Raw genomic sequence first — 16,106 nt, 5'->3', positions numbered from 1 at the left:
GCTATGAAAGGTAGGCATTTAGAAATACCACGGGGAAAATCCTTTTTCCTGGTTATATGTATGTCTTCATATATATGGAAAATAAGCCCTAGAGAAAATGAAGCAAGAGAAATTCATATGAACTACAGTATTTAACATTTACGCTGGGAAAGAACATTGCTTGTGAGATGTCTCTTTCCTCCCTCCGGTATGAATATTTCTCTGAATCTTTTCAATAGCAGCTGCAGAGGCTTGTAGTAAAGCTGTTTCCACAGGAGTATTTCCTATTATTATTAAGCAATTTTTTCCCAACTTGTCACTTCTTAAGCAGAAAGTGGTTTTGAAAAGTTCTTCATTCTTTAAGTTTTTAGGGATTGAATCCCTTAGGTTCACAGGAGGATGATCTAGGAGAGGTGACATTTTTAAAGGATCAGCACTTTACTACTTCACAGTGTCTACCATATCAATCACATAAATGCTAAGTCTTTAACCCCAGCTATTATGTATAATTTGATGACAGAAATCATAGTACAAGAGATAAATGTTATCAATTATGAAAAATATGAAAATTTGTGAATAGTTTATGATACTGTCAATTGTCATACTTCACAGCAGCTCTAGATCACACAGAATAGCTTTATTTGTGTGTGGAAAAATATGTAGTGCAAAATAGTTATGTTTTGGCCAAAAGCAAAAGTTATGCAAATGTTCTGACCACCTCCTGAATGCCAGATGTCACTGCTTGAGGGAAATACTCAAATTTTTATAGTACGAGACTACAGAGATCTGTAGCAAAGTAAAACAAAACAAAACAAAAACCTGTTTTTTTCTGTCTGCTTTGATTCAGTTGTGGCAGTTGGTTACATTCAGGATTTCCTGTAAAATCCCTTAATTTTTTTTAACACTTTCTTTTCAGTATATGGAAAGTGTGTACTTGAGAAAGGACTGATGTCCCACTGTCATTTTGAAAGAGAAGATAAGAGATATGGTCAGGTTGGGTGCTCTGTTTTTATCACTAGTACCCTGGTTAAGTCAAGGATGATGTAACATACTCTGTCCTTTGCTCTCTAAAGTAGCTTTCATAACAAGACTCTCGTTCAGGGAGCCCTGCCTCCAGAGTGATTCCCCCAAATAGGAGTGCATGTGTGGGAAGCATTCTTTATCTTTGCCCTCTAGTTATACACACCTTGTCAGTAAATTATGCCAATATGGAACAAAATTGCCACATTTTCAGTTCTGTCTGTTATTTGTTTACTAGCCAAAGAGTTCTTTCTACTGAAATTCACTTGTTTTGTATACTGGAAAAGCATGTAGGAAAAAAATATACTTTCTATAATTATGTTTTGAACATATATGCCTAGTATTAAGAAAAACTATTATCTTAGAAACCAGGTTATTGGGAGGATAGATTCTTCACGTTACAAGACTTCATGGGAGAGTTTCTTTAAATTAAATGGAAAAAATTTTAGACTTTTTAAAAATCAGAAGCCTTTTTAAAAATTATCTCTCAAGTTAAAGCCCAGTATGTCATATAACTATAACACTCTGGTAGAAGACAGACACTGGGTTGAGTGCTCCAAAGACTCCCTGTTTCACTCAGACAATTTTGCACAATCCTTGGGGCTACCAGGAACAGTTTGAAATTGTGCATTTAAAATGCTTTTTTAAATTAAAATTCAATTAAACAATTTTTAGAGGCAATTCATCATATCAAATAATTCACTCAGAGAAATTCTATTAATGGAAAGATAAATAATGAATTATCAGATTTCAGTTACCTATATTTTTGTATCATTTTTGTATTTATGCTACTTTTTTATGCCATTTAAGCCTTCTTTATCAGGGACACAGCCCTAATTGCTGATTTAATCTTATAATTCTCATGTGTAAAACCTATGTATATATCAAGTTTTTTTACAACATAGCATTTATATTTAAGTAATGCATTTTGGAATTCAGCGATCTCTATAGATATCTCAGAATCTTCTTAACTCTTTTACTGTTTGCTGCAAATTGTCTATTTTTAAGTAAAAGTATTCAGTATAGTTTAGCACAGAGCTTTTATAGATATTCTGTTCATTGGCAGAGTTGATAATAGAATTGAGCTTTCTAAAATTTTCAATTCTTTCTTCTAGACTTATTTTTTTATGTCCTCCAGAGATTTCAACAATTAAAATCTTAGTGGCCACAGTGTGTGACACATGGAAAGTTCCCAGTAGTGACTTTTAAAAATTCAAAACCTTAAACATCTTTTGCAACCAGTTATTATCCTAATTCTACCTAACCTGACTTTATACCATGCAAAGAAATAAAACCCTGTATTGTGAAAACACTACTAAGGAAGAAATAGAGATTCAGCTCTTGCCTTTTTTTAATTACCCATTGCCTTATGGAAATACAATTATGGAAATAAGACAGAGGACCAACCTCACTGATTTATTTTTTTAATTGGGAGCTGGGTCCATGTACTCTCTCTGAAATATATGTAGTCTTTCTTATTTGCTTAAGTTTTTATATTCTGTAAGCCATGCATCCTTTAAGAGAAATGTTTTATTAGAGGGCATAATTTATAAGGAAATGAAAGCAAATTATAATCAAAGTTTTATGTTCTCCCTAAATCTTATGCTTTACTCTGTCCACACTTGAAATCAAGATTTGCCTTTCAATAATCATTTGACAGTGACTATTTGTTAACCTGTTTTAAAATTCATTATTTTATAGCTATATTTCTTATTTTTTTCTACAGTCTAAAACTATAACAGTAATGAATTCAGATACAGCGAATGAAGTTATCAACATGTCATTACCAATGCTAGGGATAACTGTAAGTTATTCTGCTAGATATTCTTAATTAAAAATAAACTTTGATTATTTAAATTTATGTAAGTATTTTCCTTCCATCATAAGGCAGTTGATTATTAGAGATACCAAAGTCATACTTTACTCTCCAAAATATAGAAAATAAGAACATTAAAGCTTTAATATGATTAATATATGGGTGGTGCTGTTCTCCTATTTTAAAATCTGTGTGATCTGAAAATTATAAGATTGGACTATAATTTTAAAGTGACAACATGTATTTTATTATGTATGCTGTATATATATATATAAATTTTTTTGGTATAAAGTTCTTAATAAAGCGTCATACTCCTTCTCTCCTTGCTACTGGTCACAATTTGACTTTTCCCTTATATAATTATCCTGCTATTATCTCAAGACTCGGTCAGTCTTAGGATGATGAGTTCTGAAGAGTTTGTTCTGTGGTAGAATTTTTACATAAAACCATATTGGCTGGCTACAGGACCTAAGCATGATAGGGTTAATACCTCTGATAAATTGGTTAGTAAAAAGACAAGTTTTGAATTAGATCATGGATTTGGAGAGCTTTAGTGTGCACACCACATTCTTCCCTGTTTTACTTTTAGCTTTGTATCTTTCTCTTTTCTGCGATAGAGGTGAATTTTTGAGAATTTTAGGAGTGGAGCAGATTAGAACATTTGAGGATGAGGTAGAGGAAGGAGAACTGGAAGACTGTCCTCATCACCTTGCTACCAGTTGTATAAACACCACACAATGAGTACTTTCATTAAAGGGAATGACTTTCAAAAGGATGATAACTAAAGGAAGCACTTAAAAACACTATTCCCTCAGTGAGATTCTCTGTAAAATGAAAGTACATTGTATATAAGCAAATCTAAATACAGTTAATAATACTGTGGAATACTATGGCATATCTTAAATATGTGTCATGTTACATCATTCAAGGAGCACTGTTTGCAGAGCAATTCATGACACATATTTAAGACATGCCATAGTTTGATTACTTGTGTTTAGATTTGCTTATACACAGTACTATAGTAAGCCCTTTAGAACTCAGGACAACTAGAATTTGGGATAATCTGATAATTAGTTAAATTTAGTGATATAAATTTGATTACATTTAAAATATATGCACTGGGTAAAGTAGGCACCTCCATTAATTTCTAAGCTATATGAATATATTTTGGAAGAAACTAGATAGTTTTAGAGGTATGTAGCGGAATTAATGACAGGATTCATTCTCTTATCTATGCTTTTCCTTTGGATAAAATTATTAATCTCCTCAGACCAAAAAAAAAACTGTTAATTAAGAATTGAGACTATTTGGTTATACCAGTTTTAAGGGATTATTACAGTGTGTTTGGACACTATATAAAAAGAAAGGATTTTTATTAGATTGGTCTTCCTATTTACAATAAATTTTTTGACTAGGAGGGATGGGGCAGGGAGGAAGTAACAGATAAACTGAGTATGGGGGGAATGGAATGGTTTTTATGGTATTATAAGGGCAGGGCCATGATTTTTTATCAGAAGTTAAAGGCAAGGATATGAAATATTGCCAACAGACTTATCTGTTCTAGCTTCATTTAAAACATTTCTGCTTTATCCCTCCTAGAGAATTCAGAAAAATCTGTATAATTTAGTATCATTTCTTTCAAGTGGGATTTATAATGTTGCCGGATTATAATTCTGCTAGTGAACAATTTTATTGTTTTCCATGACTGGGCCTATTCTCTAGAATAGAATTCTTGTCCTTTCTTTCCCCAGGACTGAACTTGCCTAAACTAAAGCCAGTAGAGGTTGTGCCAATTACTTATCTCCTCAAAGCCTCTTGGTCATTCTCCTGCTCAGAAGCAGCTGAGCTAATAATCAGCCTTTGAGATATTACTTTTTAATCATAGACACAGCAGTGTTTTGTGGTTTTCTGGATAATAAGGTTGTCTTTGCAGGGGCATGTTGGAGGTTAAGCCCAATATTCTCTGAGAAGTGGAGGAACATAGCAGAAGTCAGGACTCTAAAGGAGAGATTAGCCTTTTAGAGCCAGGAAGATTGTTTTTCCTTTGTAAAGGGGCCTAACTATGATTTTACACTCTGTAGGCTACCTATATAGTGAAGGCCTGATTCCACTGCAGTTCATGGATCTCTAACCATCACTGAGTAGGGGGCAGGAGGGAGGACACAAAACCAAAAAAAAAAAAAAAAAAAAAAAGTGTCCTCATTCAAGTATCAGATGTGAAAGATTTATTGTGACATTTAACTCTTTATCTCTAAGGGCTCTGAGAGAGATTACCAATTATGGGTCAATTCTGGAAAAGAAGAGGCTCCATACCCACTCATTGGTAAGTTTTTGCAGAAGTCTAAGATAGCATCGATTGTGTTTTAATTATAAGTCTAAGTGTCTCCGAGAATTGGTCATATGGTCCTAAGCTTAAATAGGAAATTTCATGGTGTTCATTTAATAAATATCTATCAAGAATTTACTCTGTACTAGACAAATAATATCTCCTCATTCAAGCTAATGGTATAGTTGGGAAGAGAAATACAAACTTTTCTCTCTGCTTTTTCATTTGACAAGAGTCATCCTGCCAAAGCTTTTTAAATTTTTTTCTAAGAAAGAAATATGTATTGGTATTTTTCTCCATACATTTGTTTTTCATATTCAGTTTTTACATTTCCTGTTCCCTTACCTACTATGTGCCTCTATGGAAGACCATCTAAAATACAACCATGCATCTTAATTCATCAGTGAGTATGTAACACCTGCTATATACCCAGAACCTTCCTAAGCTTCATGAAGAAAATCAGATTAACCCATTTAGACTCCTAAAAGTCTTTATTATCTGCTACTTCAATAACTTAATTGTTTTGCTATTTCTCTAGTCAGATTTTCCAGCATTTGTCATAAGGAATTGTTGATAAATATGTTCCATTTTACCTTATTTAAGCCGTTAACTAAAAAAAATTTCTTGATCAGTAATTTCATTCAGTGTGGGTAACAGAAATAGAACAATTAAAGGACAGTATCTTTACCAAATCTTGAGATGATGACGATGATAATCATGATGATGACAATTTCTGTTAACAATTTTAAAATGCTTACTACCTGCCAGACATCATGCAGAGCATATTGTATGCATTATTTCATGTAATTATTTCATTTATCTCTGAGGTCACAACTGTGTAATTCAGTGTTTCAAGTGATCTTAGTAATCTAAAACCAAATTTTTCTACAAATGTATATGCTCAGATTTAGAATACAGAAAGTGATCATGCACAGAGCTGAAGACAAAATCGACTGTATTTCAAATTTTTAATGTCATTTTTGTAATAGTCAATGAGCAATAGTTAAAGTTATTAAAAATCAAACACTTAAAATAATTATTTTAATAAAATATATTAATGAAAACTATGTAGATGGTAACTTTTAGGCTTATGACAGCCCCAAGCTTCCCGACTAGCTCTTACTGAAAAACAATGGGACATAGGACATTATTGTCCCATGATTTAGCAGCAATGCTTAATCATTATTTTAATGTGCTCTGTAGACCTCAATTATAGATTAACTGCCAGCTATTTTGATAAATTGATTTCATTTTATTGTCATAGAAGCCTTTTTCTGCCTTAATCTCTGGAAGCTGCTGTAGTACTTGATATAAATGAAACATTGACATTTTATGCCTAGACCAGGTGAAAAGGAAGAGTAAGAATTCGCTGAGTTACATTTAGTGATAAGTCAAGAATAGAAGGGAACTTGCTCTCTGTACTTAAAAAATCTACATCACAGTGGTATTTGAGGACCACACTAAAAGGACATAATTACTTAGAATACTAAAGAGTTAAAATCATGTTGTAGTCAGATGTCCAGGGTTTAGTTTTTATAGTTTGTACATTCCTTTTTGCATCTGTTTCTGTGTTTCTGATCCCCTGCAGTCTTCCTTCTGATTATTGCCTCTGAACATCAATCTCAGAGGGCAGCAGTGAGAGAGAAGCATAAATCAAACCAGTCCCAATGCTCTTGAGTAACTAACTATATAACTAATAAAAACTAATGAAATGTTTTCAGGCAAACATCTTGTGTTAAATAATATTAATAATAGTGATACTTGACATATATAGATCCTTATACTTCTGTGGTAGGTAGAAAAAATATTTTAAATCAGATTTGAGACTGAGCAAGGACATGTATTTGCTGAAAAATTATAGATCTAGTTAATGTCAGAGGAGACAATAGAATACCTTTAATTATCCTTAGATGCACACATTGGAAAAGTCAGCATTATGGAACTCACAAACTGATCTGTGCATTCATTCCATACAAGATAATCTTTAAAGATTTTTTTCTTCTTTTTCTCCCTCCTCCCCTTAAAACTACTTTGGTAGGACCACCTGCATGCTGGTCTCCAACTGTAAGAGTGTAAATGATCATTCTGTCAAACAAAGGGATTCTTTATGCCAAAAGTACCAGGAGTAAATTGCAGTACACTCCTATTTTGTAGTACACATGCTAACAGTACCAGTCAGCCTGAAGTCTACATTTAGATTTTTCTCTGTGTAGGGCATGAATATCCATATGGAATTAAAATGAGCCATCTTCGAGACACTGCACTCCTGACACCAGGATCAAAGGACTCTACCACCCCTTTCAACCTCCAAGAGCCCTTCCTTATGGAACAGCTCCCCCGAGAGATGCAGTGCCAGTTCATCCTGAAGCCCAGCCGCCTGGCTGCAGCCCAGCAACTGAGCGGTGAGTTGCTTCTAGCCAAAGTTTTCATTCCTGAACATAAATTTACTACTCAAACCTCCCGCCAGATGAGGTATTTTTTCTTGGAATTTGCTAAGTATTTTGAAAAGGAAAGATGGACTTTTAGAAAAAGATGGTTTTATAAATCAGCAATAGGCATGATTGACTAAGAATCAGCAGCTAGCAGCTAGTAGCAATACAGTCTGTTCCTTCTTTCTTCACCATTCTTTCCCCTTTAACCTTATTCCTACTGCAGAGTCAAAGGCACTAAGCAGTACTGCAGGTGCTTCAATGCCTTCTTTGTACTGTAATACACTCCCAACTGTGTGTTCTCCCTAAATGGCTGCATTATAAAAAGGAGGCTGTCAGTGATGGGTGTCAGAAGATTGTGATGCCCTACCTGGATTCTGGTGCTGATAAGTATGTGAAGACTAAGATGATTTCTACAGAAGTCTCTCCTTAGCCTACTACTCTAATATGAATTCCCTGTGAACATAGCAGCCTCTTACCCACCCCACAGTAAAGACTCTGGAATGATAAAAGTAATGTTCAATATAAGAGAACCGTAATTTACCCTAACCCAAGTTTGAGCTTTAAGCTCTGTCTGAAAGGAAGATTGTATAAGCAACAGAAGAAAACTGATACCAAAAAGTATGAGTGAGATAGTAGAAAATTGATTGTGAATTTCTATAGCTACCTTTGTCAGTGTGAACTGGGAGACCCAAGGATTTGTGTTTGCAAAGGACCAAACTTGGACCCCAGGCGTAGTAAGTTTAAAGGGATGACATAGACCTTGAGAGATCACTGAGGCCACCTTCCTGCCACTTGACAGATTATTGGCATCGTCTGAGTGCCAGGGGAAAGTCTGAAATCCTTCATCTGTGTGTGATTCAACTGATACAGTATTAATGAAAAATTAGCTCATACTGTTTCTATCTTCATTACAGAACAACCCTACTTTAAGAAACATTTGTATGTACCTATCTGAACTTATAGAAAACAAATTAAATCACTCATTGTAAGGAGTTTTTTTGTTTTTGTTTTTGTTTTTGCCTTAAGTGTTAATACACACCAAGATTGTTTTAAACAGAATCTCCTCTAATGCATTTAAAGTTGTTTAATTTCTAATTTATATTTCATACTAAAACATAGTTTCTGAAATAACTACATCAAGAAATTGTAACAGCATTGTGAAACTTATTTTCCTGTTCGCCCCTTTGATTCAAGATTTTGACATTTTATTGGACAAAAAGAGTTGTAACCACCATCTGTTTTCTTCAGCCAGCCTTTGTTCATTCTATTTTTCATCTCTGGAAGCCCAGATTCCTTCTGCTTCTTTCAAACCTACTAAACTCTACCACTTTCTCCATCTGTTAGTCCCCCTGTCCGTCTTTACTTTCCTCCTTATGCAACTTGAATTCCATGGTTATGGTGATCATCCCTGTCTAGCAGAAAACTTCTTTTTCTTTCACCCTCTTTTCTACATTCCTATACACCTCCTAAAATCTCATCTCTAGATGAACTCTTTGCATGGTTGGAAGAAATCATATAGCATCAGGGCTACTCTGTATCATTAGTGACCAACCTTAATGGACATTTCATACTGGGAGAGTAGTCTTAACTTTGTTTCTGTGCAGCATTCTCCAGCTACTTGAATCAACTGTGTTATATAAATTTCTACCCACGTGGACATCCAGCCTGTCACTTTCTGTTGATGACGTAGCCTCAAATTTATACTTTACCAAAGGCATTAGTAAATCAGTAGATCAATCATCAGGGACTCCCTCATCTTGCCAACATCAGATACACAAATTTACCTTGAATTTGTTAACAGTCATCTCTCTATAATAGTAAATTGAGATTTTGGACTCTAAAATTTTTTGCTCACCTTGGGTAATTTTGAAAGGGGAACACTGAGACATTGTGGTCTTTCCATCCACTAAAATGTGAGCTCCATGAAGGCAGGGATTTTGGTCTTTTTTGTTCACTTCTATATCCCCAGTACCTGGAAAAGTGCCTGGCATATACAAATAAGTATTCAATCAATATCTATTGAGTGAATGAATAATAGGTCTGTTGTCAGCTCATTAAAGATACATAGGGTATCTTTATAACTAGGCTGAGGAGGAGAATAATCTTCTACTCTTCTACCTTTGTACCTATGTTTTTCAAAACTGTTTTTCTGGGTCCTTGTCAACTTTATTTTATAATAATCAGGAATCCTAAGGGTTTTAACCAGTTTTTCTAATGGCTTGCTCAACTAACTTGCAGGCATCCTCTGCTTAGTTTCTTTCTATTGGAAGGGAGGCTAGATGATTCCAGCTGTAAATGATTCATAGTAAATGGGATGAGGGATGGAACAACTATAGACCAGTGATGCCAAGGGCCAGCTAAGAGCATCAGAATCACCTGTGTAAAAAATTACAGGTGAACCACTAATGTTGTTTCTTTTTAAGTACAAAAGAATTTGATGAGCAACTGCCTTTACCAGTGATTTAGATCAGGGGTCAGCAAACTTTTTCTGTAAGGGAACAGATAGTAAAATTTTGCAGGTCAGTATCACAAATCAGGGATATTATGTAAGTGTTATGTAACAGGAGAAAAAAACAAATTTCCACCAAATTTTATTGATAGAATTCAAAATATAACAACAATTGAGTACAATTTTATGTAATACAAATCCAATAAGTGAGAAGTGAATTCTTTGGAGGGATAACATTTCACTTAGTTGGAATTTAAAGTTAGTGATCTAGCCATCAAAATTGAGTACAAACATTCTGATCTATAATAAAATTTTTATATTTCATCTTTGAAAACATATTTTCTCACATAGGTACTGCCAAATACTGATATCATTCTACAAGCATCTAATTTCAGTTCAGCATATGTCTCTTTTACATGGCATTTGTAGAATTTTGTTAGATTCTTCTCCTGATATTTGCCTTTTAGCATATCATTTCATTGCAGATAATCACTTTCAATTGAAGGTTAGGTGGAAGCTCTTCAGTTGCATAGTGAAATGGATTTTGAGATATGGAAATCGCCTTTGCTCTTGTATTGAGAAACACTACTCAAACTGTAGTTTGAACTCAAAAAACATATCTGCTGTAAATTTTTATGTGAATCAAGATCTTGCTTCTTGTTTTAACTTTTGATGGCACAAGAAGTGTATAAAGCAGCTTAATATTACTTGTAATTAAACATTCATTGTTTTCCAAAGGACTACAGTAAAAACTTTGTATGTAAGCACTATTTTGCCTCGTAATTTTAGGTTGGATTTATTATGAAACATCATCATATCTACAGCAAAAACTAACTTTCAAAGCCATTTAGTGTCCATTAATAGAGGTCGAAGGCTGTTCTCATTCATAACAAGTTCAATCTGGGCCCTGAGTTCAAAATATCACTATGAAACTTTAGCAGTGCTGAGCCATTGAAATGCTGTGTGATAGCATAATGCAGGATAACGTTTAGCATCTATTTTTAACAAAAATTCGCAGAACTGACAATAATCAAGTCCATGAGAGTAAATGAAGTTCACTGTTGACAGTACTGATCCAGTAACACTTGATAAATTTCCATATTTTTCAGGCAGTACCACTGATCAAAACAATACAATGAATAATCATAGGTATTAAACACTTTAAATTTTCACAAGCTTTCTAAATTTGTCAAATTACATCTTTTTCTGCTCTACATATTTTCACTACCATGAAATATAACACAGCAGATTCCACTTCAGGTTGTACTGAATTATTGTTTTCTCAAATGCTTTGAAAATATTCTTACCCATAGTTGTTCTATGCAGACTATTCAAGGTTAATTCTTCAGTCACTTCAAACTCAGCATTGACTTCTTAGCTAGACAACTTAGTGCTATTGGTAACATTTGTCACTTCATCAAGAACGAAGGAAAGTCACTTGCCTTGTTTTTTAGTTTACTATTGATATTACTCCTAATGCCCTCAACTATTCAATCATCTATTCTCACTAAAAGGCTGATAATCTTAAATCTAGTTTCTCTGGACCTCTTTCTTAATCTACTGCAAGCACACAGATTTAATCAGTTCACCATTGGTAAATGGGTAAATGGCTTTCCTTGGTTGGCTAACAAATGAGCCACTCAGAAACTTTTATTGTAGCCTCATTTTTATTTTTGTGAGGAAATGCTGCAGTAATGATATATTTCATATTAAATATTTTTCTGATCCATTGCTTATGAGTTGGGAACATTATGATTAACCATTGGTCTGTTAACCACTGACATATATTCTGTAACCACAGCTGTTACTTCATTGCACAGTAAACATAATATTTTGCCATTAGTTCCATAACAAAGTTATCTGCATTTCACTTTGCCTTAAAAATTTAACATTAGAAGAAGTCCACTTTTCTTTTATTGTTTTTACATAATAAGTAATAAAAAAGATGTTGTGGTATCATGATACATGTGGCATTTGAAACAGTCAAGATGTAACAGGGTCACTGCAATTTGTAGTGCCCCGAGCAGCAGTGCAAAGTAATGAACGCACCACATACCATCTGTGTCACAGCTGCTTTGCTATTGAGTGTGAAGTGAAAGCAGCCATAGACATTACATGAATAAGTGTGGTCATGTTCCAGTAAAACTATTCTAGACAATAAAATTTGAATTTTTTTTTTTTTTTTTGAGACGAAGTCTCATTCTTATCACCCAGGCTGAAGTGCAGTGGCACAATCTTGGCTCACTGCAACCTCCACCTCCCGGGTTCAAGTGATTCTCCTATATCAGCCTCCCGAGTAGCTAGGATACAGGCGCCTGCCACCACGCCTGGCTAATTTTTGTATTTTTAGTAGAGATGGGGTTTCACCATGTTGGCCAAGCTGGTCTCAAACTCCTGACCTCAGGCGATCTGCCCACCTTGGCCTCCCAAAGTGCTGGGATTACAGGCATGAACCATCACGCCTGGCCTAAAGTTTAAATTCCATATAATTTTTATATGTTACTACGTATTATTCTTTTGAATTTTTTTCAACTTTTTAAAAATGTAAAAGCCATTCTTAGCTCACAAATTATCCAAAGGGAGGTGGCAAGCCAGATTTGGTCCAGGGAGCATAGTTTGTGCCCTCTGATTGAATGATTAAAATATGCATAATTTAAAACATGCCAGCTAAAGTCTCCATATTCTGCAAGACTTTATAACAGCTCACACAAGTAACAGCCATCTTATTTGACTTGTCTTCATTCCTTTGCCTGTTACTTCTTTGTCATGTTCTAATTTGAGCAAGAGTATCTTCATGCTGCTTTGTTCACATACATACCAGCTATTAACCTGACTTCTAATGGGGAAAAATGAGCTAATACTTCTTTTTTGGCACATAGTATAAACATAGAATTTTGCCTTATTTACCAAGTGCCAGTTGTTCTAGTCAGAATCTTTCACACTTGTTTGTGGCCTGTATATTTAAAATCCACAGAATTCATAAATTCTTAAATTGCTTAGTCCTAGGAAATGGGTATTTTGCACGGTCTCTAATGTGAAAAACATGTCTTGTTTTCTCCCCTGGAAACAAAGGGTTAAAATCTAATGATTTCTGTTAGAATATTGTCTGAGAAAAATATTTTATTTTTAAACTAAATATAAAGCTTTCTCTAATAAGCTTTCAGAAAATATCCCTGTTAACCAGGATAACCATTGGTGAACACAGTCATTGCCAATCTGTTTTTCAAATTTCTGCCTCAGTGTAGAGAAGGCCTCCTAGTAAACAGCCTTATACTGAAAACATAAGAGCAGTAGATCTTTCAGAAGGCCCCCTCTGAGACTGAGATCTGTAACTCGTCTTTGGAATGGTTGGTCCCCAGTGGGAAAGCTCTAGTGTTAATTGTGAAGGTTCAAGATATAGACATTCAAAGTTCTGACCTCAAGGTCCCACTCACATGTTACTGTTACAGGTTACTGTTACCGTTGCATGTTACTATTAGATGTTACTGTTACAACACTTTGGGGTTGTCACTTTTCCGGCCAGAAATCTCTGTGGACAATGACGCCTTTGCCCAAGATTTGCTCAGTCCACTGGGTTCATTCCACCCACTCGGCCTTGCAGGCTGCACTTGGCTCTTACTACCAGCCTGGATCCCATGCCTGCCAGAGGCAAGTCAGGTGTGGAGTGGCGAGGGGTGTGTGAGTGAGCCTGGGGCCTGGCCACTGCACACAGTCAGACCAACTGCTGCAGTCGAGCGGACAGCTCCACGTGCCTGCACGGGTGCTGGCTGGCTGTGAGGCTGCAGCCAGATCAGGCACACTACCAGCAGCTTCCATGGCTGGCACCAGGGAACACAGTGGTGCCCAGAAGCTTGGAGATGCCAGGAACTGCAGGGACTCAAAGTGGGAGCCACAGCCCTGCTCAGGGAGCTCCCAGGTCTGGGCTTCCCAAAGGGCCACAGCTCTTATCTCCTTCTCTTCACACACAACGTGGTAAGCAAGGGGCATGTTTCAGCCCTGTCTGTTTGTGTTACCATTCTTTCAGCCTCACCATTCAGTGGGTCCCAAGTTCTCATCCTGTGACCAGGAAGAATGAGGCACACAGACAAGTAAGTGAATGGTTAGCAAGATGAAGAGGAGCTTTATTGAACAATAGAACAGCTCAGAGGAGACCCACAGGGGGCAGCTCCTTTCTGCAGCCAGAGTGTCCCATCAAGTGTTCAGCTCCTGGCAAAGAGAGTAGCTCCTCTCTGCAAGCAGGTTGTCCCGTCAGATGTCCAACTCCTAGCAGAGAGGGTAGCTCCTCCCTGTAGTTGGTGGTTTTGTCATCTGTGCAGCTCTCAGAGAGGAGGCCCTGGAGTGGGTAGCTCCTCTCTGCAGATGGTCATCCTCACGTCTGCAGCTCTCAGCAGAAAGGAGGCCCTGGAGTGGGTAGTCCTCTCTGCAGCTGGTTGTCAGGACATCTGCTTAGCTCTGGCTGAGCCTAGGAGCTTTATGGGCCTCAGAGGGGAGGAAGAGCATGCTTATTTGTCCATGGGCAGCCATGGGCAGGCCCAGAAAAAGCACCACAAGTTCCCACTCCAGTCCACAGGACTGGCAGCCTGGCTCCCAGCCTTCAGGCCCTCCCTGGCCTGAAAGTAGGCCTCACCAGGGACTCACCCCCTTCTGCCCAGGAACCTTTCTGCCTCCTGCTGCTGTTCATGGTGCCTGGGCTATAGGTGCAAAGAGGCGCCTGCAGGCCAGTGCTGAGCTGCCTCAACCCCCCATTGGCTTCCCTGCTATGCTCATTGGCACCCAAAGTCCAGAGCAGGCCAAAGCACCAGGGGGCTGGCATGTCAGCACTGCCCCAAGTGTGTGCACAACCCAGCTGGGCTACAACAGCACCTGGGCTCACCCAACTTTGCACCGTGATCAGAGCAGGTGCAGACAGTAGGGAGAAGCCAGGCAGTGGTAGCAGGCACTTCTGAGCCTGCGAGGGCAGGGGTGGCCTTACAGAGCACCCAAGAGTACAGAAATGCCTACGTCTACAGCTGCAGTTTGGTTGGCTACAGCTGTGTTGGGGGATGGGGAATGGGGCCCTGCATGTTCAATGGAGCAAGAGGCCTGGGTCTGCAACCATGACTTGGGTGACTGGAGCTGCACCTAGGAGGGCGGTGTTCCTGCCTGCTCCTACCTGCCCCCTACAAGAGCACAGGGAGGCCTGGTCTATAGCCATGACTTGGGTAGCTGCAGCTCCTGGGAGGGCAGGGCTCCTACCTGCTCTGTGGAGTGAGAAGCCCAGGCCTGCAACCACAACTTAGGTGGTTGCAGCTGTACCCGGGAGGGCAGGGCTCCCACCTGCTCCCAGGTCCTGAGAGCCCAGGGATGCCAACGTCCATAGCCATGGCTTGGGTGTCTACAGAGGCACCCAGGGACCTCCCACCCAACTCAGAAGGGGCAGGGCTCCCACTTGTCCCAAGCGCCTGCCAGCTCCATGAAGTGCACAGCCCTGGCCATGCCTCCCCGCTACAGCCAGTGTGACTGCAGCAGCTGCTCCAGACAGCCCACTGCTGCCATCATTACTTCTAGGAAATCTTCGTTCTTTCAGGCAGGTAACACTTTATACATATCTCTAGTGTAACACATTTTTTAAAATCACATTATGATTATCTGTTTATATAATCTACTTGTCTCTTTAGACAATGACCTTCTTAAGACCTGGGAACTCATCCCAGGGCTTAGTCTAGTGTATAGAACAGAGTAGAAATTAAATGAAAGATTGAATGGCTTACTCATCCCTAGTATGGAAAAACTTGGAGTGGAAGAGTTCTGGAATTAAATGGAATCTTTGTGAGTGTAGTCTGAAATAGTTCTTAGAGTTCCAGTCTGTCCTGAACTCCCAGCTCTATGCCCAAAGTAGGTTCACTTTCCACACCTACTTCAGACTTAGGACTGAACTAGAATTGAACTTTTATGGTGGCTGGTAAAATACGGGATACATCTTTTTTTCTACCTGTTTACCCTGTAGTTCCAGTATTCACCTCTGTGTTTTCTACTCTAGGAAAAAAAAAAAAAAAAAAAGGTGGGGATATTCTTAATTTGGGAAGTTATATGGCCGGAATAGAA

At 37.6% G+C, this 16,106-nt stretch overlaps 1 protein-coding gene across 4 annotated transcripts in view; it reads left to right on the top strand.

The window, feature by feature from the left end:
• LOC105493640 (Rho GTPase activating protein 20) overlaps positions 1–16,106 on the top strand; it is a 124,607-nt gene that overhangs the window by 90,012 nt on the left and 18,489 nt on the right. For all 4 annotated transcript variants that reach the window (XM_071075569.1, XM_011761452.2, XM_011761453.3 and 1 more), the window contains 3 exons: positions 2,726–2,803; positions 5,072–5,138; positions 7,355–7,543. In XM_071075569.1, the coding sequence (XP_070931670.1) occupies positions 2,726–2,803; positions 5,072–5,138; positions 7,355–7,543 (334 nt within the window). The remainder of the gene's footprint in view (positions 1–2,725; positions 2,804–5,071; positions 5,139–7,354; positions 7,544–16,106) is intronic.

This window comes from Macaca nemestrina, chromosome 12 (genome assembly GCF_043159975.1).
Source record: "Macaca nemestrina isolate mMacNem1 chromosome 12, mMacNem.hap1, whole genome shotgun sequence".
NCBI classification, from domain to species: Eukaryota; Metazoa; Chordata; class Mammalia; order Primates; family Cercopithecidae; genus Macaca; species Macaca nemestrina.
The sequence above is the reverse complement of the archived record's forward strand: the minus strand, read 5'-3'. Positions and strand labels throughout refer to the sequence as shown.